The sequence below is a fragment of the Ornithodoros turicata genome, chromosome 1 (genome assembly GCF_037126465.1).
Source record: "Ornithodoros turicata isolate Travis chromosome 1, ASM3712646v1, whole genome shotgun sequence".
In the NCBI taxonomy this organism is placed as follows: domain Eukaryota; kingdom Metazoa; phylum Arthropoda; class Arachnida; order Ixodida; family Argasidae; genus Ornithodoros; species Ornithodoros turicata.
The window spans coordinates 29,873,348-29,899,994 of NC_088201.1; the positions used below are offsets into that span (position 1 = coordinate 29,873,348).

Consider the following 26,647-nt stretch of genomic DNA (forward strand, 5'->3'; position numbering starts at 1 on the left):
GGTAATGCGTCTGTGTATGTGGCACTATCATATAGCAGACATGAGTGTCTTTTTCTTGGTTTATTGGCATATGCTTCAGGTTTTTTAAGTCAAGCAAAAGTGCGTGTAATATTTCGCTGCTCTTTTTCTTATTTTCTCTACTTTTATGTAGAAGAAAGCCTCCTGCGTAAAAGCTGAATAGTGTTCTACCAGTGGAAGTGGGGTTGTTTGTTTGATTTTGTTGGGTGTTCGATATCTTGACGAAGTAAGCAGTGCTTAATTTTGCAGGTTTTTGAGCAGAAATGCTGGTATCTGAGCACGGAGTAGAAATTTCTATATTTCTCTGCTCCTTAAGAAAATTTGTACGTCGTTTTCCAAGCAGACCGCGTTTAGTTTACGCGAAGTAGAAAAATGAAGTTGTGTATGCTCTATGATGATCCGCCGCGGGCTTAGGCCTTTTCCCCGATGAGCAGTGTTTTGTATGCGATGTCGCATGTCTGGACTTGTTCAGTGTTGCAATTTTTACCCTTCGTTAATATCTTGTTGTTGTTGTCGTCTTGTGTTAGACGTTGAGCTTCGTAGCGATGTGCGGTAACGCTACGATTATTCCTGAGCGCTCCGTGTGTTTAATGCGTTGTCCTCTTTGCGTGCATGCGTGTGCTTTTTTTTCTCCTGATTTGTGACGTCCTCGTGGCATGTCTGGACTTGTTTAGCAGTGTTGCAGTTCTTCCCGCTGCTAGTATCTTGTTGGTGTCATGTTGTGCTAGCCGCGTGGCGATGTGTGGTGACCTGAGGTCTTAAGCCTTTTCCCTGCTCACCTAAGGAAATTTGTGTATCCCTGTCCTGTGCTTTCTTTACGCAAGGGTAATGCGACTGTGTATGTGGCATTATGCAAGAATTATCTGGTGGCAGAAATAGGTGTATTTTTCTCAGTGTATTGGCGTGCGCTACGGTTTCTTGCAGTTACAGCTATTGGAGCACACATACGTGTAATTTTTCGCGGTTCTTTTCTCCTTTCACGGCTTTTACTCAGAATGTAGATGAGGGGAAACAGTCAGCATCCAGGTAGAGCAGGAGAAAGCCGCTCGGCAGAGGAGAGAGTTCATGAGAATGGAATTTGTTTGTTTTTTGTTATATGTTGAGTGTTAGTATTCGCTTTCCTCGATATGTTGAGGAAGTCAGCCGTTATAGGTATTTGTGCAGAAATGCTGGTATCTGAGTGTGTGGAGTAGAAATTCCTATAAAGCACCTCTCCTTGTGCATTCCTGAGCTGCTGTGTGCGCGCGCGTGCTTCTTTTTCCTGGATTGCGACGTCATGATGGCATGTTGGGGCTTGTTTAGCAGTGTTGCAATTTTACCCGCCGCTATTATCTTGTTATCTTGTGTTAGCCGCGTAGCGATGTCCAGTGACTCTGCTATTATTCCTGAGGTCTTAAGCCTTTTCCCTGCTCACCTAAGGAAATTTGTGTATCCCTGTCCTGTGCTTTCTTTGCGACAATGCGTCTGTGTATGTGGCACTATCAGATACCAGACATGAGTGTCTTTTTCTTGGTTTATTGGCATATGCTTCAGTTTTTTTTAAAGTCAAGCACAAGTGCGCGCAATTTTTCGCTGCTCTCTTCCTCAGATCACCGATTTTACGAAGAAGACAGTCGCATGGTACAGCTGAGAAGAGGGTTTCTCTGATTGTTTGTTTGATTTTGTTGGGTGTTCGATATGTTGAGGAAGTCAGCTGTTAAAGGTATCCGTGAAGAAATGCTTGCACCTGAGCGCAAGATAGGAATTCCTGAAGCACGACACCCTCAGTGTAAATTAATTATGTTGGATATGAGTCTGCTTCCCTGCATGACAAGGCTGAAATGGGAAGAGAGAAAAAATTGGAGCGCTTCATTAGTAGCGATCCAAGTAATAGGGCAATTATAGTTTTCATAGAAAGTTGGGTTCCTAAAATTATAGTTTAGTTGTAGTTTTTCTAAACTGCAATGCAATAATCATTAATATAGTATAGGAATGCTATCGTGTTCCCGTAAAGGCGTTCTGTCTTGTGCTTTGGAATGCGCGAATAGAACTTTGCTCGCAGCCTTTCCCGCCTTTATGCTCGCAATGCACGAATGGAACTTTGCCCACCCGGCTTCCGCGCCTTTTTTGCTCGCAGGTGTAGCCTCAGACAACGAATGTATGAGCATAGAAAGGGTCACGTATTACATAAGCCTGGAGGTGATGTTGAGTGGTCTCACTTATTATTTTAAAAGAGCAGTGGCAGTTTACTGTAATTCTAATGACCATGATGAGCCTTTGGGGTGAAAATCGTTAATATGCGGGGTGCTTTTTTGTTGAATTTTAATGAGAGAATCAATGTCATTAAGAGTAGGACAAAGGAAATAATCTTGCGATTCAATAATTAATAGGAGTCTTTGCCGCTGTCTTCTTCTTCAGACAGGATGTGATGACGTCACGCAGTCTGTAGCAATGCATTGACCGTCACTGGAAAAAAGTGTGGCAATAGAAAAATAGTGTGTATTGCCCTGGACGGATTTATGATGTGCACTGTTTTTGAACAAGAGGAGTGCGTGTGCTTGGAAATAGTTTGATGCTGGTTTCCTTCTTTGTTTCTTTTCGCTTTTTCCCCCTTGTTGTCTGACAAACATGCGCTGACATGCCTGGGCTTGTTCTGACATGCTTTCCTTCTACATGTAGTTTTTTTCTTTTTGTACAAGGCATATTCTTGACGATAGTGCTGCCTTGAATGGGAGTAGAGCTATTCTTAATAATTTTGCGATTCATTTAGTTCAGAGAGTAACCGCGAGGGGGACAGGTGTGTGACTTTATGTCTTGCTGAACCATTTTTTTTTCCTGTACAGTAAGACTTTGGGAATGAAATGCTGCAATCTCCTCTTGTCTATGGTGCTCTTCTGCAATAGTTTCCTACGCAATCGTTATAGAAGAATAAATGAAATAATCTTGGGATAGTGATTCAATAAATAACAGGTGCCCTGTCTAGAGCGTACGCGTCCTTGAGCCACGCACCTGCATGATGACCGCATACCGAGAGACTATTGTTTCAGGTTGACCTTGTCTAGAGGAGCATTAGTGGAAAAAAACTGTGTAGCCCTGAGACAATAGGATGACGTTACGACCAATGAGAACGGCCTGCAGGGGGCGCAAGGATTCACTTCTCTCTTGGACACTGACGGGTCTCGACACGCAAATTCTGCTCCTGGCGTTGGCCGTCAGTGGAAGAGCGTAGCTTCGGTGGGGTTCTGTCTGCCTCTGATGGGGTGCGGATGTGTGGTTCGTCACTGGTGAATGGTGTTCGACGATGCAGGTGGATTTTGTGACGAGCGGATTTACAATGAGGGAATGCTGTGAACGGGAAAAATGATGGTGAGTGCCCTTTTTCACTCTGTTCAAGTGTTTGTTTTCCTCTGTTGCCCAGCAGTCGTACGATTTGTCCTGACGTGTCCTGATATGCCCCGATATGCATGCTTTCCTTTGTTGACGCTTAGTATTTTTTTCTTTTTTGACAAGGAACATTGTCGTCTTGACGATAGTGCTGCCCCGAGTTCTGCGCGCGTTGATTTGTTGAGTGCCTAGTCCTCTTATTAGCCATTGATGGAGTTACATGTTAGGATGTTTTGTTCTTTTGCAAGTCTCATTTAGTAAGACTTTGGAATTCCTACGATCAGTTTTCATGCATGGTGCTCTTCTGCAATAGTTTCCTATGCAATCGTTATAGAAGAATAAAGGAAATAATCTTGGGATAGTGATTCAATAAATAATAGGTCCCCTGTCTAGAGCGCACGCGTCCTTGAGCCACGCAGGTGCATGATGACGTCATACCGTGGCTTCACTGCAGATTGACCAAAGGAGCATTAGTGGAAAAAAACAGTGTAGCCCTGAGACAATAGGATGATGTCTGGACCAATGAGAACTGCCAGCAGGGGGCGCAGGAATGCTCTTCTCACTTAGCCTCACGACCAATGAGAACGGCCAGCAGGGGGCGCAGGAATGCTCTTCTCTCTTAGCCTCTCGCAGGTGGCGGTAGGAGCGCGCAGAGGGCGCTACGAGCGCGCGCATGCGTAGCACCCGTAGAGTGGCGCTTACGTCAGTCCACCTCTGGCTCTCGTTTGGAGAAGACGTGCGGTCGTTCGCTCCGTCGTCACTTGATCCCTGGCTGTCGACGAGAGCAGTCGCATCGGTCTGCGCTCCTGCTGTGGTGAGGTGATTTGTTGCGTAACTAATGCTTTCGTCAACTTTGTTCCCGCTTTGTTTGTGATTTTCGTGCCAGTGTTGGTTGCTGTTGTCCGGGCATTCCCGCCATTTTCTATCATCTTCTGCCTTGGGACCGGGAGTAGCGCTGGCGTGATTCTTAATAATTTTGTTGTGAGATTAGTTGAGAAAGTAACCGCTATGGGGTGCAGCTGCGGGGCTTTATACAGCAGAAAAACCATTACGAGTCAGTTCTCTGCCTGCCTCTCGGATGGAGCAGTCGCATCGTTCTGCGCTCCTGTTGTGGTGGGATCATTTGTTGTGTAACTAATTGTTTTTTCTTGTTAGCTATTGATGGTTTGCATACTCTTGCTTTCCCAGCCTCTGTATTACGAGTGTTTTTCTCCTTGCATGTCCAGAGCTGTCCTAACCTGCCCAGACATGCCATGATGACGTCACAGCTGACGTCACAGGATGTGCGGAACTGGTGCTGCGATGCTTTGCAACCTGCCTCAGTGCTCCGTCGCCCAGCGGCCTTTCCGGGCCGCTTTCCTCAAGACGATGTCGTTGATCTTCAACTAAACTCCTTCTCTCCACTCTATCTCTATCTTTTTATTTTATTTTCTATCTGTTTTTTTATTTTTTATCAGCTCAAGTAGCCGGAAACTCACATCTTCGTCTGGACGTATCTTAGATGATCCCCAATTAGTGTAATGACTCTCTGGTGGGTCCTGATTAATGTGGGGGGTCCCAATTAGCTCTAATTGCTAATTAATGGCGTCCAGGCGAAGATGTCAGTTTCCGGATACTTGAGCTGATACATTACTACTGTTAACTACAGTAGTTAGGTTACTGAAGACGCCAACTACTTCCGATTTTGCAGCAAGCTTTACGACACGAGTGTGCTTCCGACTTTTACCTTGTGCTACTTGTTTGATGAGAACGGAGGTGCAGAGGAATTGTGTCGTGCATGTGTACTAACTTTTAATGCTTGTCTAGTGAAGCCTCATTTGCTGTGAAATAATTCTGCAACTTAGTTTATCGCGTAGGCACAGAAAGAATCCCACCCCAAGCTTTGTAGTTGACGATCGTAGCAATAGCTTGAGCCAAAGTTTAACATTGCTTGTGATTCATATTTAGGTGTGCAAGAACAATACAAGGGATTGGGGTTGATAGACAACGTTAAGTGGTTATAGATGTAGTTAAACTACATTGCAGTAGTTAAAGAAGTTGTTTTAACTACTCCCCTGAAAAGTAGTTGAACTACTAGTTAAACTACTCAATCGCAAAGTATTTAGTAGTTGTAGTTAAACTACTGTAGAAGTAGTTAGTGGCCCTCATTGGCAGTACGTGGCACGAACAGATATGAAGCAGTGCAAACATCACAGAGAAACGAAAACATGTTATACATCGTACAAGCAACCCCTATCAGCGTGACGTCACTAAGGGGATGCGGGAGTACGGTCCGCAAGGGGTGTCGCGCCGCACCAGTATAGCCGGCAATGGTACGTACTTCCTTTCTGTGGCGCGATCACGAAAAAACAATGTCTCTAAGTTCGGTTTGGAAGCCAGGTCAAAATTTACGATGCAACGATATTATGCCGAATTTCATGATGCGATAGCTCGGTGAGTAATAAACCGATATCAACCAACCAGCTAAATCCCGACAGAGATCTACCTTCCGGTGTTGCGGAAGGCACGTTACCCTGGGAGGACCGTGCCTCCTGGGCTAAGTTCATAGGGAACCTTACCGACAGCTGAGGAGAATCCAGCGTAAACACCCAAGGCATCCGGGTCACCCCCCAGTTTCGATGATCTTAGCCACTAAGCCACCGTAGCAAGGTAAATTCGGCGAATCGGGAATGAACATGCCGGTCATTCGGCCGGTTGGTACAGCACATTTGGAGTTCAAAGGATTAAGGCTGTCTCCCGGCCTTCAATGCATTCGGCGAGTTGCGATTCGGCAGATTGGGAAGACACCGCGTATCCCAGCTAACTGCGAACAGATTTTTTGAATATATATATATATACAAATCATGGAGGAGAGAAGAAAAGGAGGCGCCCCAATGGTTCTTCGACGGAAGAGAGAAGCGTGGGGCAAGTGGCGTGAGGATAGGAGGTAGCTGTAGCTTCTTCGGAGCCACGCGAGGTCACGTCAAGGGGATGAAACTCGCGAGTTCACTTGCGGACTAAAGTTAGGCGCTGCGAGCTTTTCACGTCATCGAACGTCATGAAACGTCAGAATTTTTACGTCGAAGCGCGAGTTCTCAACCGTCACGAGCCCATTGGCTCCTGAGGCCGCTCCCCCGGTATGCGAGCGCTGATTGGTTGGTTTCAAATTATGAACTTTCCTTGGCGCGCTCAAGCCGGCGACACCGTGTCGGCGGTGCCGGAGCAACCGAGCAGCTCTCCGCAAAGTTTCGAAATGTGTTGGATGCAGCAGGGACGCAAGCAAAGCATCTATGCCGGTACCGCTTTGGGTGGTTTTTAGTGTCCTTCCCTAACATGTTGTCGATACAGACTCTGAAAAGCGCGGTGCCTCATGGATACTTCTGCAAGTCAATTCAGTGATAGATAAGTGTGCAGGTGTGCTTCGCTTGCTTTGGTGCGACAACGATTCAAGAAGGACACGAATACTGCGTTTTTCCGCTACCCACTCGATGACAGGTAAGTCACTTCCTACTCCATTCTGCCGCTTAGCATAGCATAGCGCCAGACCTGTGTCATACGCAGCATTTTGGCAGGTATAATTTTTGGTTTTCACTTTTCTGATCCCTATTTTTCTTGTTCAGGTATAAGCACTCAACCGATATCTGCTTCAGAATAGCATCTGCATGGATACAGTAGAATGGATAAGCCACCCAGAGTGATTGGAGCATCATCTTTCGACATAGTAGCTGCTCAAGTTCCTTTGTGGCGGGTCAACCAGGCGCCTACAGAAGCAGCAAAGGGATATGGACATGTTCTCTGTCATGCCGGATCTCTGAATGTGTGTGCCTGTTCAGCCAATATACTGTTGTTCTACTGTGAAATCTTCCACGTGAGACATCAGCATCAGTGAATGCAAAGTTGCTTCGGCATATCATTCGAACTTCAGAAACAATGTTCATATCATGTTCGTGTTTTGCACAGCTACAGCAGGCTGCAGTTTGTGATTTGGAAATATCTATCTCGAAAAATAAAGCAGTTTGTGTAACAGAAACAGCCAACGCTTCCGCATTTTGTTATTTATTTCACTCGACGCGAACGAAAATCCAGAACCGCCAAAGCGGAGGAGAGGGTAGAGAACAGATGAGAGAGGGAAAGGGGAAAGGCACCGCCAGCGTCATAGGTCACCCAGGGAGACAGAAAAAAGCAAAGCAAAAAATCTAGGGATAAACTGATGTTCTGAGGCTGGAACGACATAGAAGGGAAAAAATCTACTCAACCGTCGTCCAACGATTGGCCCAACGCTAGAGGTCACGTGAGTTTTTCCCGACAATAGAAATATACTACACGTTCATCCCCCTGGTCACGTTACCTGAATAGCCCAATGAGGTCGCTTTGCACACGCCACTTCGGTGACTTCGGCTACCACCACACCTCTCCAAGTATTCCAAAACTATGCGTTGGGGGCTCCCATAGAAATGTATGTAACCGAAACCGGAAGGCGAGCGGTGATGTCACTGGAGTGGCCCCCAATCTCAGCTTCACTTCTCAAAGCAACAGGGCTCCTCCTCTCTTTCCTTCCCCCATGATACAAATAGAGAAATGAGCGGATGCTCCATGGCTGCACGTGAGGTATGTGTTTACAAGTCAAGCGTGCCACATCCCAGCTGTGGCGTGCACGCTCTATGGTCGGCACGTCGGTCTGTATTAGCGCTACGAAGCAACTGTAGCTATGAGCGGCGTACAGAGGTGGACAGATGGAGAGAGGGCAGCAGGAAGGAGTGGGGGACAGAGGGGTTAGGGTGCGTCCTGGGACGACTTCAGGGGGAACTGCGCCAACATTCGTCTGGAAAGTGTACCGGTATACCCAGGGAAAACCTCAGACAGCACAGCCAATGGTACGATTCGAGCCCACCACCTCCCATAGTCTTTAGCACGGCCTTGGCTACCAAAAGCGATCAGATGCTTTTACCCACTCGGCTATGCCACTGGTGCGCAAGCCTTCAATAGGACCTTTCTCATCGCTCATCTTAGATAAACTGGCATGCGATCACCCAGTGGCGGACGACCGGCACCGAGTAATCGCAGCGAGTCCGCAGTCAGCTCCAGCCCTGACCTACAGCTGATTGGCGATGATTGTCTGCGGTACTTGAAAAAAAAAAAAAAAAAGAAAAGAAGAAGAAAAAAGACTGTACGAAAAGCAAAAAATGTGTTCGCGCCCCTCGTATTTGTATTGATTCGCAGGTTCACCACCGGAACCAGGCACGGCGAGAGAAATTACGTGCCCCAGGGATGGGTCATGCCCGGGCCCCCTTCTCACGTCTCGATAATATAGCCTAAGTATTTCTTCTTTGTACGATTACGACGGGCTTTGGGTAGTGCGGGCCCCGCGGCGCCACTCCGGCAGTGCACCCAACGCAATGCCTTGGTAGCTTGGTAGGCACGTGTCCCAGCTTTTCTAGAACACGTTGCATTGACATCTCTTACGGCAGTATTTTAGCTCTGATCAATGGGGCTTTGGTCGTTTAAACTAGTTAAACTAACACATGCACGGCGACATTTCCATTTTAAAATTCGCGCTTCCGGCCACATAGCGGAAGGCAGTCGAAGGTTGAAGTGCTGGAGTGCGCATGCCAATCCAATCCAAGTCTAACGGTAGATGGTGAATTTGGTGCAATTTTAGTGGTCACAGTATGTTTTTGTTCGTTTGTTCACGTTGCTTTCTCAGCACTGATTAGGTGTTATAAGCATGTGAGTGATGAGTTCAGGACGCACTTTTCTAAACTATGAAACAGTCGACAGGTGCATGGACGCCAGTGTCAACAAACAAATTTTGCTGCAATGTTCCAAGTTGCTTGTCTCGAGATGGCCTTCCAAAGCCCTTTTCAACTCGAAAACTTTTGATGCAGGTAATTTCCAAGGAATGGTCAAGCGTTTCATCGTTTCTCTATAGGAAATTGATTTACTTCATGCGCTACTGGTTAGAATGTTTTGTGGGAAGAACATATGCGAGTCAAACTTAGCATTGCAGTTTTGTCCCCAAGCATCATCATATAAATGTATTCCAATTTCAAGGTTTTGCTGTTAAGAAACCGTGTGGTTTATTGTTCATTTTATCCCCATCTATTTGTGAACACTTCATGAGAAACGACATGCGGTCGTTCTCAGTGGGGATAAAAGCTTTGCTCTGCCTGCTGTGCCGTCGGACGGTACGCAAGCTCCACATACAGTACGTGGCTTCTCAAGCACTGATAGCGCATTATGCCCACATTCAGCCAAATGTCCGCGCAACTATGTAACACTGCATGTATAACAATGTAACTATGAGCGTAAACGGATTATGCAAGCGAGCGTGCAACCAGTGAGCGTGCAACCAGTGAGCATGCAGCTCGTACAACCAGTGTTTTTAATGTATAGTATAATATTTACAAATAAATCCTCTTTTTGCTTTCTTCCCAAATGAGTAGCACCACATCAAGGTGCATGCTGAAAAGAAGTTCCCTTGCCAAAAGTGTGGGAAAGGATTTGGAGCAGGATGGCTACTAAAGCATCATGAGTCAACCTGTGGGATGTCATGGGCCTGTTCATGTGGAATCACCTACTACAACAGGGAAGCCCTCCTGACCCATGCTAGACGACACCGACACACCTTGCCTTTCAAGTTAAAAAGGGGCGACACCTGCAGGTCAGTACATGTTTACCTGAGCGTATTCAACACAAGCACACAGAGGCATGTCAAATTCAATGCCTGCAATGTTTAGTGGCATTTTGCTGTCCCTTATCTCACTGCATGATGCTCGATGTTCGTAAGTCTCCAAAAGGAGATGTCGCAGTCTAAGCATGATGAATTTCAATGCGGCATTGCCACAGTCTGGTTGAAACGAGGCAAGAACTGGGCGATGGCACATGTGGCATTGCACACTGAGAACTAAGTGTAACAGTGCGCCCAGTTTTGTAAAATCAAGTTTCTGTCAGAATTGGCAGAAGTGGACCACAAGAAGAAGTAGAGTTCTGAGGGCAAATCTAGAAGGAGGAAGAGTTCATCCCGATTCAGACAAGGATGTCCACTTAGGTTCTCCGATATTTGTCATTATTTTCTGTGTGAAAGCACATCATGTGTGATGAACAAGTTCACCAGTCTTTGAGCCCTAGGTGCAGCAGTTGTGAAAGAAAAAAACGAAAAGCCAACCCATGTGAACAACAGCGCATGTCCAAACTGCACACTCCCTGCACTTTGAGAGCACCTCAGTCGCCCCGCATAGAAGTCACACAGTCTTTTTCTTTCTTTTTTCCACATATTCTATGCACAACAGACTGTTACTCTATGCAAAAAATTTTTAAAAAAATTGTGCGTACCTCTTCTTGCAAATTATTGCCTACCTAATGTGCTTCTCTACCTAATGCTACCAAGTGTGATTTCTCTCAATATTTGCAGTCGGTTTACAAATAAAGTATACATCTCTAACAAATAAATTTTATATCAAAAGGAAGCTTATTTTTTTGTTAACGATGTATTTTGTTTATTTATTAATGCTACTGGAGAGGTGGAATATGCATTAGAATGGAACATGCTTCGGAATAATGCATCATATTCGTAAGCCTGTTCTTCAAAAACACGAATTCCGATCTTGACTAAAAAAATCTCACTTATGCAGTGACGTGTTACCTTTTTAATGGTACCACTTTTTTGCAGGCTAAGAGTGTAGAACCGCACTTACAAAATGAAAAAACAAAAAACGACTGCCAGAACCATGGGTAACTCCGCTCCCGCTGCTGCGCAAAAACATGTGGTGTGTGTTTCTTCTGAAGAAGGCATTCGCATTCTTCTTGGCATGGCGTTTAATTTCACGTTTGCAGGGCTGTTTCCTTTAATGGGAAAAACGTCAAGCTGTGTTCGTGAGTACAATTTTTCGCGATTTTTAATTATACGTCGCGAATTTAATACGTTTACAGTATTTCTTAACAGTTTTTCCGAGCCGCTTTTACGTCCGAAGAAGTTCACACCAGTCGTACAAGACGCCCACAAGAAAAGTGTGCCTTTGTCTGCTGAACAACATTTGCATGAAAGAAGCACATGCGTGTGCATGTATTACGCACATGAAAATGTAATTAAACATGCGCATAGAGAAACAAGGAGAGACATTCGTACGAGTGAGGTACATTCAGTTACAGTTTGGGTGCCTATGAGCGGAAGTGGCTAACAAAGTATTCTGCATTCAATGTGGTCCATGTAAGCGAAACAAGAACACATGTCAAGGTGACGAAATTATGTCCACAGCAGTTTTTTCCATTAGAACTTCGGGGCAGATTCACTGCCGAATTTCTTGTACCAGACATGCGATGGACAAATTCCCTGAACCGACCTTACATTATTCCATTCCTCTTGTGTGATTTCCCGGAAGTCCTTGACTTCACTAGTCGGGAGGTGCTGCAGAACAATCGAATGGCCTTTTTCTGCTAATACACGGACAACATCTACAGGGGTTTGAATTGCATGAACAACAGCTTCACCATAGTCTGGGTCTGACGCACACGCAGGAGGAGATTATAGAGAAAGGTCACTCAGTGTTTATTTATTTTCAAATACTACTGGCCTCCATCTGGAGGCCCAAGTAGGAGTGGGGTGTACAGGAGTACAAAGCACAAACACACTACAAACAAACACACTCAAATAAGCACCAACACGATTAAATAAACGCCAACAAACTTAAATAAACACACAACACACTTGAACAATCGCTTACAAGTATGGCTGAATGTTTGACATGAAATGCCCAACAGTTTACGCTGTGACAAATTCCGTGATGATCCGCAGAACCGTACTGCCTGATATACTGTGAGTTTGAATTACGTATCGGACGTCTGTCAGGTAAAGCTATATATATCGGTCCTTGTCTATGTTAAGCTTATTGTTCATAATAAGATACAAGGGTGATTCCATCTCAACTCAGGCAGGGTGGTCCGGACACCATCACCGATTTCCCTTGAAAAAATATATGTTGTACCGCAACATGCATACACACAGGTGCAACAAATATTTTGGCTCTATGTGTTGTGGTCCACCAGAAAAAAAATCCCAAAGAAATTGACTCGGCGACAAAGCTTTGACATTTTATTCCTCGCCATCGGGCGGTCCCAAACTATAGATTTTTTTGCACAATATGTCAGGTACAACGACTTTCAGCGTGTATAAACAGCACCGGTCAATTCTATTTTGATCTTCAATTAAAAATTGCCAAAGTTGCAACAAAATTCACATTTGGTAATATTTGTCCTTACGCAGTGCTCCTGCTATGTACGCCATCGAGATATATGAGGTACCACTGTGTAGGTAGAAGCGTGCTCTTTAAATTGATGTCAAATTTACATGTCTGTACCTTGCCCACTTTCGTCAAGGCGGTGTAGAGTACAGCTATGTTTTCAAAAGTTGGGTTTTTTGGACTTTCGTTTCTGAAAAACCCCACCTCCGATTTCCTTCATATTTTGTAGTTATATAGCCCAGGCTATGACCTACATGTGTTCGCAAAACGGAAGGTTCCCTCTCAGCACAACTCGGGATAGCCCGCAACAAACGTGGATTGCGGAGCACATGATGTAGGCCACGACCGGGAGAACTACGCCAGAGAGTTAACAGGATTATTTATTGGCGTCTGCTACTGCCGACGTCTCCGGCTTTGAATGACAGAGCTCAGGATGCAGACTACCGCAAATCCCATCTTAGCAATATATTTTGAGTCTTTCTGACTCGTTTTTCCCACAGTCGAATCTCAATGCCGTTCATGTGAAGTTCGGCGACGTTCTGAGTCGGTGGCTTGTGTTTCTGACATGAATTCCAAGTACAGTATGGATTGCGTGTACTGTGCTGACTGTGCGGTGTTATGGTAGCCATCTCGAGCCAAAAAATCGAAGGAACTACGCGTTTGTTATCAGAAACAAGTTGGGAATGCCAGGCAGAATGACGCCTTGAACCGTGATACCATCAAAATGTAATAATCGTGTGCAATCAAACAGAACCGTACACTTTTTAAGTAACTAGTCGCCAAGAAATGGTTTATTTATATTTTTAAAAAATTCAGAAAAACGATAATACAGATCACGAACCTTGTAAGGTATAACCTGGCTGGACGCCGCCGTTAATGTTTCTTTTCAGAAGGTTCTCTTGTTGTTCCTTGGAAACTCTGGACATCTTGACTGTGACATGTCCATCTCCTACGACGTTTTTCGTCCACATGTCGAAAGACCGGATTTCAACAGCGGTTCGCGCTGTCTCCCATTCTTCCTTCTTTGAGACCCGGTATGTTTCTAGGGAACTTGTTTCTAATAACAAAAGCGTCGTTCTTTTGATATTTTGGATGGAAGATGGATATCATAGCACTGCAGAGTCAGTATAGTTACACGCGATCCATACTGTACTTGGAGTTCATATCGAAAACACAAGCCATCGACTCAGAACGTCGCTGAACTTCACGTGAACGGCATTGAGATCCGACTGTGGGAAAAACGAGTCAGAAAGACTCAAAATATACTGCTAGGATGGGATATGCGGTAAGTCTGCATCCTGAGCTCTGTCATTCCGAGCCGGAGGCATCGGCAGTAGCAGACGCCAATAATCCTGTTAACTATCTGGCGTGGTTCTCCCGGTCGCGGTGTACATCGTGTGCTCTGCACTCCACGTTTGTAGCGGGCTATCCCGAGTTGTGCTGAGAGGGCCCTTCCGTTTTGCGAACACATGTGGGTCATAGCCTGGGCTATATAACTACAAAATATGAAGGAAATCGGAGGTGGGGTTTTTGAGAAACGAGAGTCCAAAAAAAACCCCATTTTCGAAAACATAGCTGTACTCTATACCGCCTTGACGAAAGTGTGCAAGGTACAGACACGTAAATTTGACATCAATTTAAAGAGCATGCTTCGGTCTACACAGCGGTACCTCATATATCTCGATTGCGTATATAGCAGGAGTATAGCGTAAAGACAAATATGAGCAAAATGTGAATTTTGTTGCTACTTTGGCAATTTTTAATGAAAGATCAAAATTGAATTCACCAGTGCTGTTTGCGCACGCTGAAAGTTGTTGTATCTGACATATTGTACAAATAAGATTTATAGTTTGGGATCATCCGATGGCGAGGAATAAAATGTGAAAGTCGTTCCGTCAGAAAGCTCCGTCGCCAAGTCAATTTCTTTGGGATTATTTTTCGGGCTGACCACAAAACATAGAGCCATAGGTGGGCATTTTCCTGCGGCCTCACTCATCCTCACCTCACGAAGCACGGACTTTATCAGCCTCACTCACCCTCACCAAATTTTCCTCGCCAGTAACTTAACCTCAGTCGCCCTCACCCTCACATTCCATTTCAAATTTTTCCCTCACGAACCTCACTTCAGGGCATCGGGATCCCGAAAGGCCTCACCATCCTCATCCTCACATGCCTTCACCTCATGAGGCTATTCACGACCCTCATGGCCTCACGTATCTTCACCTCATGAGGGTCCTCATCCTCACGTGCCCTCACCTCATGAGCGCCCTCATGTCCTCACGGCGCCTCACGTACATTCGCCTAATGAGGACCCACATGGCCTCACGTGTCCTCATCCTCACGTGCCCTCACCTCATGAGGGCCCTCATGGCCTCACGTACCTTCACCTCATGAGGACCCACATGGCCTCATGTGTCTTCAAGTCACTAGGAGACACGTACGTGAGCCTCAAAAGAACTTTCCGTCATGTTCACATGAGACATCGGTGTTTATCTATACTGTGTCGGTAGTTGGTACTAATGATACTGCGTGGCATTAAACTGTTTACAGGGTTTCGTGCTGTGCTTGGATAAATGTGCTGACAGTTGTTACTGTCACAGTGAGGTTTAACGTTAGTGTTTGGCATCAGTAAAGTGGAGCTCGAAATACTACAGTGCAGATGTACCGTTACGGAAATGATCGGGTGGTGGCGGGGAATAGTGCTTGAAGAGATCCTGTACTCGATTCTCAGAACCGTATGACGCTGCTGCCAGAATCGGGGGATACGCTCACAGCTGAAGTGTTTGGGCACAATGATGGTACTTAATCGCACCTGCAACCAGGTCGTGCCTTTTTATTGTTGTTCTTCCTTCTCCTTCTTTTACATTTCAAAAGCGCGCTACAGTGACGGGGATTCCAGTTTTCCTGGCATCGTTTTGAGGAGACAAAGATTTTGAAACTTCTTACAACTCCATGATGAAAAACCCGAGACTGGGGAAAAGACGAAAAACAGACGACGCACACCAACTCTCAATTTCAACGTCTGTTTTTCGTCTCTTCCCCAGTCTCGGGTTTTCCATCATAGATCTTTTTGATTTTTATTTGTTTGTTCTGCTTTGTTAGTTCCTTCCTCAGTACTTCTTCATTATTGCTGTCGCACAGACTTTGGAGAGCCCGGTAAAGGCTGCCTTATATTCAGCTTTATGCTGTTAAGAACAAGAGCTGTCAAAATAAAAAGAAAACCTTGTTACATTCTCAGCAGCGGTAACATTTGTTTAAAAAGAAAATACAAAAACACCGCACATGGCACCTTTGGCACGACACAGCACGCGTGTGTCCAGTTACAATCATTCGAAATTAGCGGGTGAAGGCAGCTGCACGCGCTTTCGAAAACGCGGTACAGGGCCTCTCCAAACGAGGCTGCTATTCCAGTAAACAGGCAGAAAAACGAATCCACAAGATGTAGTGTGGCGCTCAAAACATGACTTCAAAATCGTGTTCCCTATTCTCAGGGTTTTATCTTATGCAACAACATAACGAGACCGCCTAAGAGAGTCATGACCTATCTGTAAGGTCGCTAATGAAAAAGTCGCATGCCCCTTTGAAGTGAGATTCTTCATGGTAGCCTTCATACAGTGTGGTCCACCAACCCTGATAGAAATTCATAGTAAAAAAACGTAGGCCCTGGAGAGACATGCGGTGAAGGGATTTTTTTCTGCCAGTAACTTTTTTCACATATTTGTAATATTTTTATTTTATTTCAATTGACGGAAAGTTAATTTCTTGAATTGAACGCCGAAATTTTCCAAGGCAATCTAACGTATTCTTTGCGGAAATGGGTTCCCCGTCGTCATTTTACTCAGTATAGCGCATAACCCCACTCGTAATGCAATGGCAATTGCCGAAATAAATTCACCGAAAATCGTGGAAATGAGAGCCCTTGGCACCGCCTCTTTTTTGACGGCTCTAAGTTTGAGCGCAAAGCTGCGAAGAAAGGTGGTTATATTGACACGCCACACGAGGGGGAAAAGCCAACCCACAGAAGAGTTCCGCTGCCAGGTATCAGCTTTGCCCACGTCAGTTTCAGGGTCGCGCTCTTTTTCCTTTATTCGTGTTTTGCTCAGTGTGTTTGTTTGCTTTTGGGTGCGTACGCGGCTGTTTTCACTATGACCGCTGAGAGCGGTCTCGTAGTTTTTCTGCACCACCTTATTGTCATGAACCTGTGTATGTGTGTGAAAGAGAGAGAGTTGTATGCGCGAACGCCTGTCAGCTCTCTTCTTTTTTCAGTTCGTTTGTTTCAACATGCTACGGATTTCTTCACATTCAACACACTTCCTGTGTACTTTGATTAGGTTATCATTAGCGTAAAAGCGTTAGCGTTCGCCATCTGCTGCAATGCACAGGTGCGGGCTCTATGAATTGTATCTTCCACGGCCCTTTTTATTTCGGATCTGGAAAGCGACGAGCAGAAAGCAGTGATTTTCCCCTGCTGGACAGCCGGCGATCGTGGTTCGCTTTTGTATACTTCATCTTTGATGCGACCCCAGAGGTAAAAGTCCATCGGCGTTAAGTCAGGAGACCTGGCGGGCCATGACACTGGACCAAATAGGCCAGCCCACTTCTCCCGGAACATGTGACGGAGCAGCTGTACTGCACGCCGCGCGCTGTGAGGTGGAGCCCCATTGTGCTGAAACCACACGCGGGTCTGTTCACCAAGAGGCAGGTCATCAATGAAGCTGAACACGGCATCTAAAATTTCGCTACAGTACCGGTTGGCATTTAGGGGTCCCGTGAAAAAGATTGACCCAATAATGGCTCCGTTATAAATCCCGGCCCATACATTCAATCCCCACTCGTACCGATGCTTGCAGTCCCATAGCCAGTGTGGGTTTGTTTGGCTCCAATAATGCGCGTTGTGTCGATTCACTTGAGCGCTATGGCAGAAGTGGGCCTCATCAGCCCAAATGACCCTGTTCACAAAGTTTCTGCTTTCCTGGGTCCGACGTCGGATCCAGTTACAGAAATCCAGCCGTTTCTGGTTGTCGCCCGGCTGGAAATGTTGATGAAGGCTCACGACGGGGTATGGGTGGAGTTTGTGCTTGTGTAGTATCCTCAGCACACTTGACTTTGATGTCTGTACTCACTTTGCCAGGGTGCGCAGACTTTACGTGGAGATCATCTCCTACTTCTTTCAGGGCCTGGTCTGTTTGTGTCGACTCACTGGCAGAGATTGGGTGTGACCGGCTCTGGGTACCGGAATAGAAACTTCCTGTTGTGGACAGTCTCACAAATGCACGCCTTATGGTACAAGAGCTCACCACCCTAGTTCCTGGAAGTATTTCACTGTATTTGAGGACTGCTCTGTCATAGTCCATACCTGCAGCTCCCAGAGCAATGATCATCCTTGTTTTTTCTTGGTTGGAATACACGGTGCTTGCCATCGCTGCCGTTTACTTGTTCACTGCATTCACTGAGACCGGAGTGCAAAACGGTCCAAAAATGTATTTCCTTCCCTACCTGTCAACACGTCGGGTGACCTCATTTTTGATAAGATAGCTCTGATTCCCGCACTCACCGCGGGTGTTTGTTACGTGGGTAAGGCTTGTAACCTTTTCCCCCCTTGTGTGGCGTGTCAATGTAACCTCCTTTCTTCGCAGCTTTGCGCTCAAACTTAGAGCCGTCAAAAAAGAGGCGGAGCCAAGGGCTCATCTCCACGAATTTTCGACGAATTTATTTCGGCAATTGCCATTGCATTACGAGTGGGATTATGTGCTATACTGAGAAAAATGACCACGGCGAACCCATTTCCGCAAAGAAAACGTCAGGTTGCCTTGGAAAATTTCGAAGTTCAATTCAAGAAATTTCCGTCAATTAAAATGAAATAAAAATGTTACCAATATGTGGCAAAAGTTATTGGCAGAAAAAAATCCCTTGACCGCATGTCCCTCCGGGGCCAACGTCTTTTACTATGAATTTCTATCATGGTTGGTGGACCACCCTGTATATGGAGGAATGAAACCTAAGAACGGAACATGGCGATCCTCGAAGATCTTCGAATTTCCATTGGCCCTTCGCGCAGAGTGATGTCATCTGACGCACACCTTCTCCAGGCGAGGGGATACAGTGGCTTCCCCTTCATCTGTGAGGCTCTTCACGAATGGACCTATGACCTCATCCGTGAGGTTCCTCACGAAGGGCCTCACGGCCTCATCCGTGAGGTTCCTCACAAAGGGCCTCATGACCTCAACCGTGAGGTTCCTCACAAAGAGCCTCACGGCCTCAACCGTGAGGTTCCTCACAAAGGGCCTCACGGCCTCATCGGTGAGGTTCCTCACAAAAGGCCTCACGGCCTCATCGGTGAGGCTCTTCACAAAGGGCCTCACGGCCTCATCTGTGAAGCTCCTCACGGAATACGTTGTACCCTCACGTATTGATGGCCTCACGACGACTGGCCTCATGAGGGCCCTCACGGTGGGCCTCATGAGGGACAATGCCTCAAGACTGTCCTCATGAGGAACTTTCAGCATGGTGTGGCCTCACTCACCCTCACCTCATCGTCGTGAGGTGAGGGTGAGACGTCCTCATGAGGGTCCTCATGAGTGAGGCCGCCCAGCTATGCTAGAGCCAAAATATTTGTTGCTGCTGTGTGTATGCATGTTGCGGTACAACATATATTTTTTCAAGAGAAATGGGTGATGGTGTCCGGACCACCCTGCCTGAGTTGAGATGGAATCACCCACAAAGTTTTTAGCCGAGCTTCTTTACATCTTTTATCTAGCATGTCCACACCGGCTTTATTATAGAGATCAAAAATAGAATGTGTTCGTCTGTACTTATTAAATATAAATCTCAGCGATTTATTTTGCACTGCCTCAATCGGAGTGGAGTTACGAGTTGTAAAAACATCCCACGCAACGCTTGCACACTCTGAGACTGGACGGACATATGTCTTGTAGGCTGTAACTTTCGTTTCCCACGTGGCATTTTTCGAATTACATTTTGAAAACCATAATTTTCACAAAGCCTTGCGAAGGATGTTGTCGACATGCAAAGCCCAAATTAGATCTCCCTAAATTGTGACTCCAATTTATAAGAGTCCACTGTCAAGAGTACATGATTCTTAATCCTGTAGTCAAATTTAAAAGCTTCTTTTCTTCTAGTGGTGTTCATGCATACAAACTTTTTCTGGTTCAATACCATTTGACATTAATCACACCAAGAGACAATTTTTTGCAGACACTCATTGGACAGGATTTGGTCATGTATGGAACGAACATCAGTGTAGATAACACAGTCATCTGCAAATATGCGAAAGTGCACTGGAATGTCATTGGTGATATCATTGATGAAAATCAGAAATAGGAGCGGTCCCAAAACTGATCCTTGCAGAGCGCCAGATATAACTACTGCACCCGTAGAACGTGTTTCATTGATTTGTACGAATTGTCTGTCAGAGATATAATTTCTCAACCATTGAAAAATCAGAGGATTATTAATTAACAGGGTGTCTACCAACCTGGAAAACAGGGAATTGTCAGGGAATTTCGATGTGACTGGAAAACTCAGGGGATTGTCAGGGAATTTGGCCAAAAAGCAGCTGAAGTCAGGGAAAATTGCAGACAAGTGCCGTGATGATGCGCAGCAAATCGCGAGTGCCGACCGGTGGTTGAGCGGCAATGCCGCAGCAATCTTACCGCGAGTAGCAGTTTGCCAGTATGACAAGCTCTCAGGAAGAAAAGTGGGATAGCCTCACTAATACTTAATAAATGGTCACAGGAGCAGGCACAAAGTTCCCTTTTGTTTTTGTAAGGGAATTTGCTTGAAATAGCCAGAGAAAACCTGGAAAAGTCAGGGAATTTGAAGGCTGCAATTTGGAAGACACCCTGATTAAGTTCCTTAGTTTTAATAGCAACTTTTCATGGAGAACTCATATGCTTTCGACAAATCTAGAAAGATGACATCAATTTGACCCTGAGAATTAAGTACATGGGAAAAATCATGTATTGTTTCTATTAGTTGCGTCACTGTTGACACCCCTGCCTGGAATTCGTGCTTAAAGGGACTGAAAAATTTGTTATCCTCAAGGAATATAATTAAATGCTTATTTACAATATGTTCGAGGAGTTTACCGCATGTTGGCAGCAGCGATATTGGACGATAATTGGCAGGGTCCATGCGACTGCCTGTCTTATGTACAGGAATAAGCTTAGATAACTTCCACTGTTGTGGGATGACCCCTGTCGACAAAGACTTTTTGTAAATTAGGAAAAGGTACTCACTGCACCACTCAGCATATCGTATTAAGAAGGCATTAGGAATACCGTCGGCGCCTAGCGCCTTTTTGCTGTCTATGTTAAGTAGAAGTAAGTCTGAATACGATTCTCGTATGGGGGTTGAAGCCCGTCATCTCTTGTGAGCACTGAACAAATACACTACCTCATAGCTAGCTGAAGTACCTTGCACAATTCTTGCACAATTCATACTTGCTGTCTACAGCTTCACTTCGCTCCACACCCAGAACTGCTCTCAGTGCCTGACGTCCAGACTTGAAACGGATGCAGATCCGTGTTGCTCGAATATATTTTTCTTGTGGCGATGTGCATAATCCGCACAATACACACGTTCTGTACTGTACACAATTCAGTCCATCAAAGCTGCATTGCACGAAGGATGCTCAAAAGGGAGAAATACCTTCAAAAATGTCCAGAACTTTCTCAGAGATTCGCGCGTTTACCTTACTCAGAATACAATCACTTATCACAAGTTCGAAGCAGTGAACAATTCTGGGCACCAGCAAGATCATCTTAGTTAGGCTGCCTGTAGCACGCTAATCGATCAGCCTTGCCTCCCCCACCAATGAAAATTACCTTTCTCACGGTGCTTCCCCAAATACAGAATCTGTCCGCATATTTTTGCAAAGCAACTACTGGAAACGTATTTTTATTCACGATCTATTAATTTTCGCGAATTTCGCGACTGCTAAAAAATCGCGAAAAATTGTACTTGTGAACACAGCTTGACGTTTATCCCACGAAAGCAAACAGCCCTGGAATCGCGAAATTAAATACTCGCGAATAACTTTGCAAATGATTTAATGAGTGATTCACGAAAATTAATACGTCGCAAATAAAAATACGTTTGCAGTATTCGCTTTCTCACAGGGAACCTCCAAACGAATGCAAATGCAAAGGTGTGTACATAAAAAGCGTTATTTTTGTTGCAAAACGCACACCATGTTTTTGCGTGGTAGTGATGCAGCAGCGGGAGCGGAGTTACCTACAGTTCCGGCAGTTGTTTTTCATTTGTATATGTGGTTCTACATTCTTAGCCGGCATAAAAGTGGTACCATTGGAAAGGTAACATGTTACTGCGTAAGTGCAATTTTTTAGTAATGATCTGAATTGGTGTTTTTGAAGAACAGGCTTATAAATACGGCATTGGCGTAGCCAAGGGGGTTCTGGGTGTCCAAACCCCTCCCGAAATGGTACCTTTGGTAGTGCATTTGGGAGAGGGAAATGAGAGGAAATCCTTCTCTCCCATGTAAAGTGCCCATGGAACCCCTCCCGAAATGTTTTTCTGGCTACGCTGCTGGAATACGATGATGAATAGCATAGTATATTCAAACGCATATTCCACCTCTCCAGTAGCTTTACTAAGTAAACAAAATACATCACTAAAAATATAAAAAAATAAGCTTCCTTTGGATATAAAATTTGTTTGTTCGAGATGTATACTTTATTCCTAAACCGCCAGCAAACATTGAGAGAAATCACACTAGGTAACATTTTTGCGGTAATTTGTAAAACGAAGTACGTGCAAGTTTCAATAATTTTTTGCATAGAGTAACAGCCTGTTGTGCATAGAACATGCGAAAAAGAATTTACTGTGTGACTTCTATGCAGGGCGACTGAGGTACTCTCAAAGTGCAGGGAGAGCGCAGTTTGTTCACAGCCAAGGTTATTGAGATTGAGTCTGAGACTCGTACTCAACTTGCGAACGGGCCCAGACCTGATCTCACAATGCGGGGGTGCAAAAAGTTTTATAATTGTTTTGATATATGAAAACTATACAACGATTTGAGATGACCGAGGCAGCTTGCCTTTATGTGATTCTTTAGGGAGGCATTTGGTTTTGATCTTGTAATAAGGTTGCACTGAAAGGCTAGGAAAACCGAAATGAACAATGACAACAACTTTATCTAAGTGATGTTGAGTGGGAAGTTTCATCGCCAGTGGGATACCCCACCCGATTGCTGGTGGTAATGTGGTGAAATGGAATATTAAATCTTCTCGCAGTGAGGACCGAAGTCCTATAGTGTCCAAAGACTTCAGAAGTGCTTTTAGGGAACAACAATGGCGGTAAATGGAATTTGAAACAGAAACAAATATGGGCCAGCAATGGAGGCGGTAACTGGAACGAAAAAGATTCAGTAACATTTTCCTGATTATAAATATACCACTCGTCGCTGTGATGAACATCCCCCGAGCCTCCGTAGCTGCTGTCACCACGCAACAAGGGAGTTGGACGCACGTGGCTGTCCTCTCATTAGGGAGGGAAGACGCAGCGTGCGATGTTTGTAGACAAGAATCAAACAAAAGGAACTTAGAACCTAAGTTACCTACAAAGGAACAAGTTCTACTGGAGCTCGAAAGCAACGGAAAGTTAAAAGTTACCGGAAAAGGTAGCTTAGTTACAGTAACGAGTTACATCCAAACACTGGAATTTTGCAATTAGGCTTGTGTCAGTTTTGTTGGCACCAAGTGGTGGCTAGTATTTGGTTATGAGAGTAACATTTACGATAGTGAAATAATGCTGGAATTTTGCCAGATTAGTGAACAGATTACTGAAATTCTCCCTTATGATGGAGAATTTCTTAATTATTATTCAGAATCGAGCTAAAGTAATGTATTCCTTCATATTCCTCCTGTATTCCATAACATATTCCTTCTTTTCTTCAATCTCTTGTGCAGGCAGAAACATGCATGTCATCAAGTAGTACAGCAAGTGGTAGTCCCAGTTCCTACGCCTGTGATAATCATTGTCCAGAACCAAACCCCTGAAAAGCTTCTGAAACCAAAAGACGTCACAAGCAAGACACACCCATGGCGGAATATAATTCCAAAGGGTCAGAATTATCCTTCCACTGTCCCATCAGTCCCAGAGACAATTCCAGTGGATCATCATGGTTCTGCAAAGGTTCATCAAAGTTGTCAAACTTATGTGTCATGTAGACATAGAAGAACAAAGGATTCCTCTATTCAGGCGTCAGGAAGGAACGATGGAAAGAAAGATGCTTCAGAGCATGCTGATCTTCCACCAAAAGTATCGAGAAGGTCAAAACCTGCAAGGTTAGCTGTACAAACGCAAACATGTAAAAATGACATCAATAGCAAAGAACCACACAACTCTACTGGTGTACAGAAAGCTGGAGGATGCAGCACACACACTCAGACTGTTGAAAGCACAGTCTCTAAGGTGAAGAGGACAACAAAGCCAAGACGCTGCCCATCAAAGGAAGCCCTAGCCAAATCTGATAAAGAAATCACTTCAAGCCAACTGTGGAATGACATTGACACGCTGTTTTTCAACAGTCCGTCTTCTTCGCTAAGAGACTGGAATGACTACATGCCCAGGAGCACATCAGCAACACAAACTTTAGAGCAAGACAGATTTTTTGATGACTTGTGTAATTCCTATGGTTCGTTCCAGTCCACGAGGGAAATAGAGCCTCCATTTTCAAGTGCTATGTTAGGAGGCAAAAGTGAGCAGCACAGTGATCGGCCATTTCCTCTGAAAAGTAGTTTACTCGCCAAGGAAAAGGAAAGTATGCTTCAGGCACTCTCTCCTGTGTCAGCACCAAGCCTAAGTTTAGAGGAAACATTAGAAGAAGTTAGCAACATTTTATCGTCACAAACACAAACTGATGACATTCTTGATAGCTTGCTGATGTCCAATGTTCAACAGTCGGGAGCACAGACAGATTTTCCACTCTTTTCACACAATGAGACACAAACAAATGATGTGTTTTTTGAGTGTTCAAACATGTTTCATATGGAAACCCAGACATCGGAACTCTTGTTTTCTGATTTGGAGAGTGTGGATATTGAAACTCAAACTCCATGGACAACAGAATTTGATTTTAATGTGAGTCATCTTGCACCTGATGTTTTGCCACAGCAGAGAAAGAGAAGAGATGCAGAATCTCAGATTGAGCGTTGTCAGTTAAATGCAGCATGGCTCAATTCCCGCAGTGGCAAAAAGGATTGCATTAACATGGAAACTCAGACAGGGGCATCACCGTGAACGTCCAGCTTAGTTCATTACTATTCAATAGGCATTCACTATGAGGTCAGTGAAGAATGCACTTCCTCCTCCTGTGCAATGTGTAAATATACAAGCCTTAAAATTTCAGGTGGTGCCAGGTGTGTTATTTCGTGTGTGATGATACCACACCATAATTCATATCATGGGTGTGTGAATAAATCATTTAAATCAATTTGGCCAACGAAGCACCTGTGAAACGTGCTTTACCAATTCAAGTAATTCAGGGAAAAGGTGCTGAGGCCAGGGACTGAAACCAGAACAGAACCGAAAACCACTTGGAACCCATTTTTTTTCAAGAACCGTAACCGGAACATAACTGCAATTCACCATCAGCAGTTAACCGAAACCATAACCTGAACCGAAAAATGTGATTACAGTTAATATGAATCTGTTCAAGCGTGAACGCGAACAACTTTGGATGAGATATTTGAATCGCTTTACAACTCTCATTAGTGATGTAGTACGTGCTTCTGTTAAAGTAGATCTCTTCATCATGCGTTTTTCATTAAGAAGTTGCGTAGACAACATACCATCTTATGCACTTGGACCCATAATCGGGTGACGTATGCATCATATAACATGTATTGCGTACGTCCCTTATGAGTTATGACTGTATTATTGAGATCATTGAATGTACCAAGTGTTGCATGTTGTTTGTTTCCACATCTGTTTGCTTAACTGCTGAACGCACACAGTTTTTCTTGCCTGGTAGCTTGTTACAGCACAAGCGAAATGAATGTATGTGAGATAATAGAGATCGCGACAAATTATTTTACGGGGAATGTCGCAAACGGCCAAAGTGCCTCCAAGAAAGAGTTCACTCTTTCTTCAACCTGGCAGATGGCACTGCACCACCCTTTCAGAGCGCAACAGATAAATGTGTTCATTTTTACCTGTTTGCACTTAGTAGCTCACTTTGCGACATCCACGTAGCCTGTAGATACATATATCCTAGAGAAAACCGAAAAAAATACCGGCTCAACCGTTTGGTTACCGGTAACCACAAATATTAAAATGGCGAATCCCGTAACCATAACTGTCAGAGTTGACACTGAACCGTAACCGAACCGATATTCGTTTCGGTTTCAGTCCCTGGCTGATACCAGGAATCAAACTTCCGGTCTGATATGCTACCGTTACACCAAGACTTTCCCTTGAGTTAGAGTGCCTCAAGTACAAGGGGGACTGACAACCAATCACACTATTCCCATTCTCTCTTACATCTTTCTCACTCATTCAGACACGAGGCAGGGTGATTTGTGTAAATGACGTAAACAACGAGAATTAGCCGATTCCTGGCATCAGCACCTTTTCCCTAAATTACTTTAATTCATTAATTTCTGGGCATTGGAAGCTTACATGTTTGTGTCGTCCATATTTGTGGCCTGCCTCGGCTAATTCTCGTTGTTTAAGCATGCTTTAGTCATGAATTACTGTGTGTTTGCGTGCTTGTTAAGTAAAATAAAATTGAGATGAATCCATTTGTACGTTCTCACAACCCTGATATGTAGCATGTCTCTGCTTCGTAATACATGCTGTCACACATATACTGGGTGTTTCAGTTAAAACCCTGGGCTCACGAACGGGTGCACCCATCAACAAACTCTCTTTTTTACAAGGTTCTGTCTGATACCACCTACAAGCTGCGCACCATGTGAATGAGTGGGAGGCACTCATTATTTAAATAAAAATTCAAATGAGTTTTGGAAAGAAAACATAACTTCTAAAGCAGGGCGCTGTCGGCATTA

At 44.7% G+C, this 26,647-nt stretch overlaps 1 protein-coding gene across 2 annotated transcripts; it reads left to right on the top strand.

Moving 5' to 3' along the window:
• The first annotated feature begins 380 nt into the window (after positions 1–380).
• On the top strand, positions 381–26,380 carry LOC135377829 (uncharacterized). 2 transcript variants are annotated; one of them, XM_064610530.1, is made up of 5 exons: positions 381–3,363; positions 4,608–6,855; positions 6,981–9,245; positions 9,804–10,021; positions 23,546–26,380. In XM_064610530.1, the coding sequence occupies exons 3-5, from the start codon at positions 9,123–9,125 to the stop codon at positions 24,876–24,878; spliced, it is 1,674 nt and encodes a 557-aa protein (XP_064466600.1). In that variant the 5' UTR covers positions 381–3,363; positions 4,608–6,855; positions 6,981–9,122; the 3' UTR covers positions 24,879–26,380. The 2 variants fall into 2 exon arrangements, with proteins under 2 accessions (XP_064466600.1, XP_064466599.1); XM_064610529.1 differs by lacking the exon at positions 381–3,363 and adding an exon at positions 3,370–4,195.
• Positions 26,381–26,647: the final 267 nt, after the last annotated feature.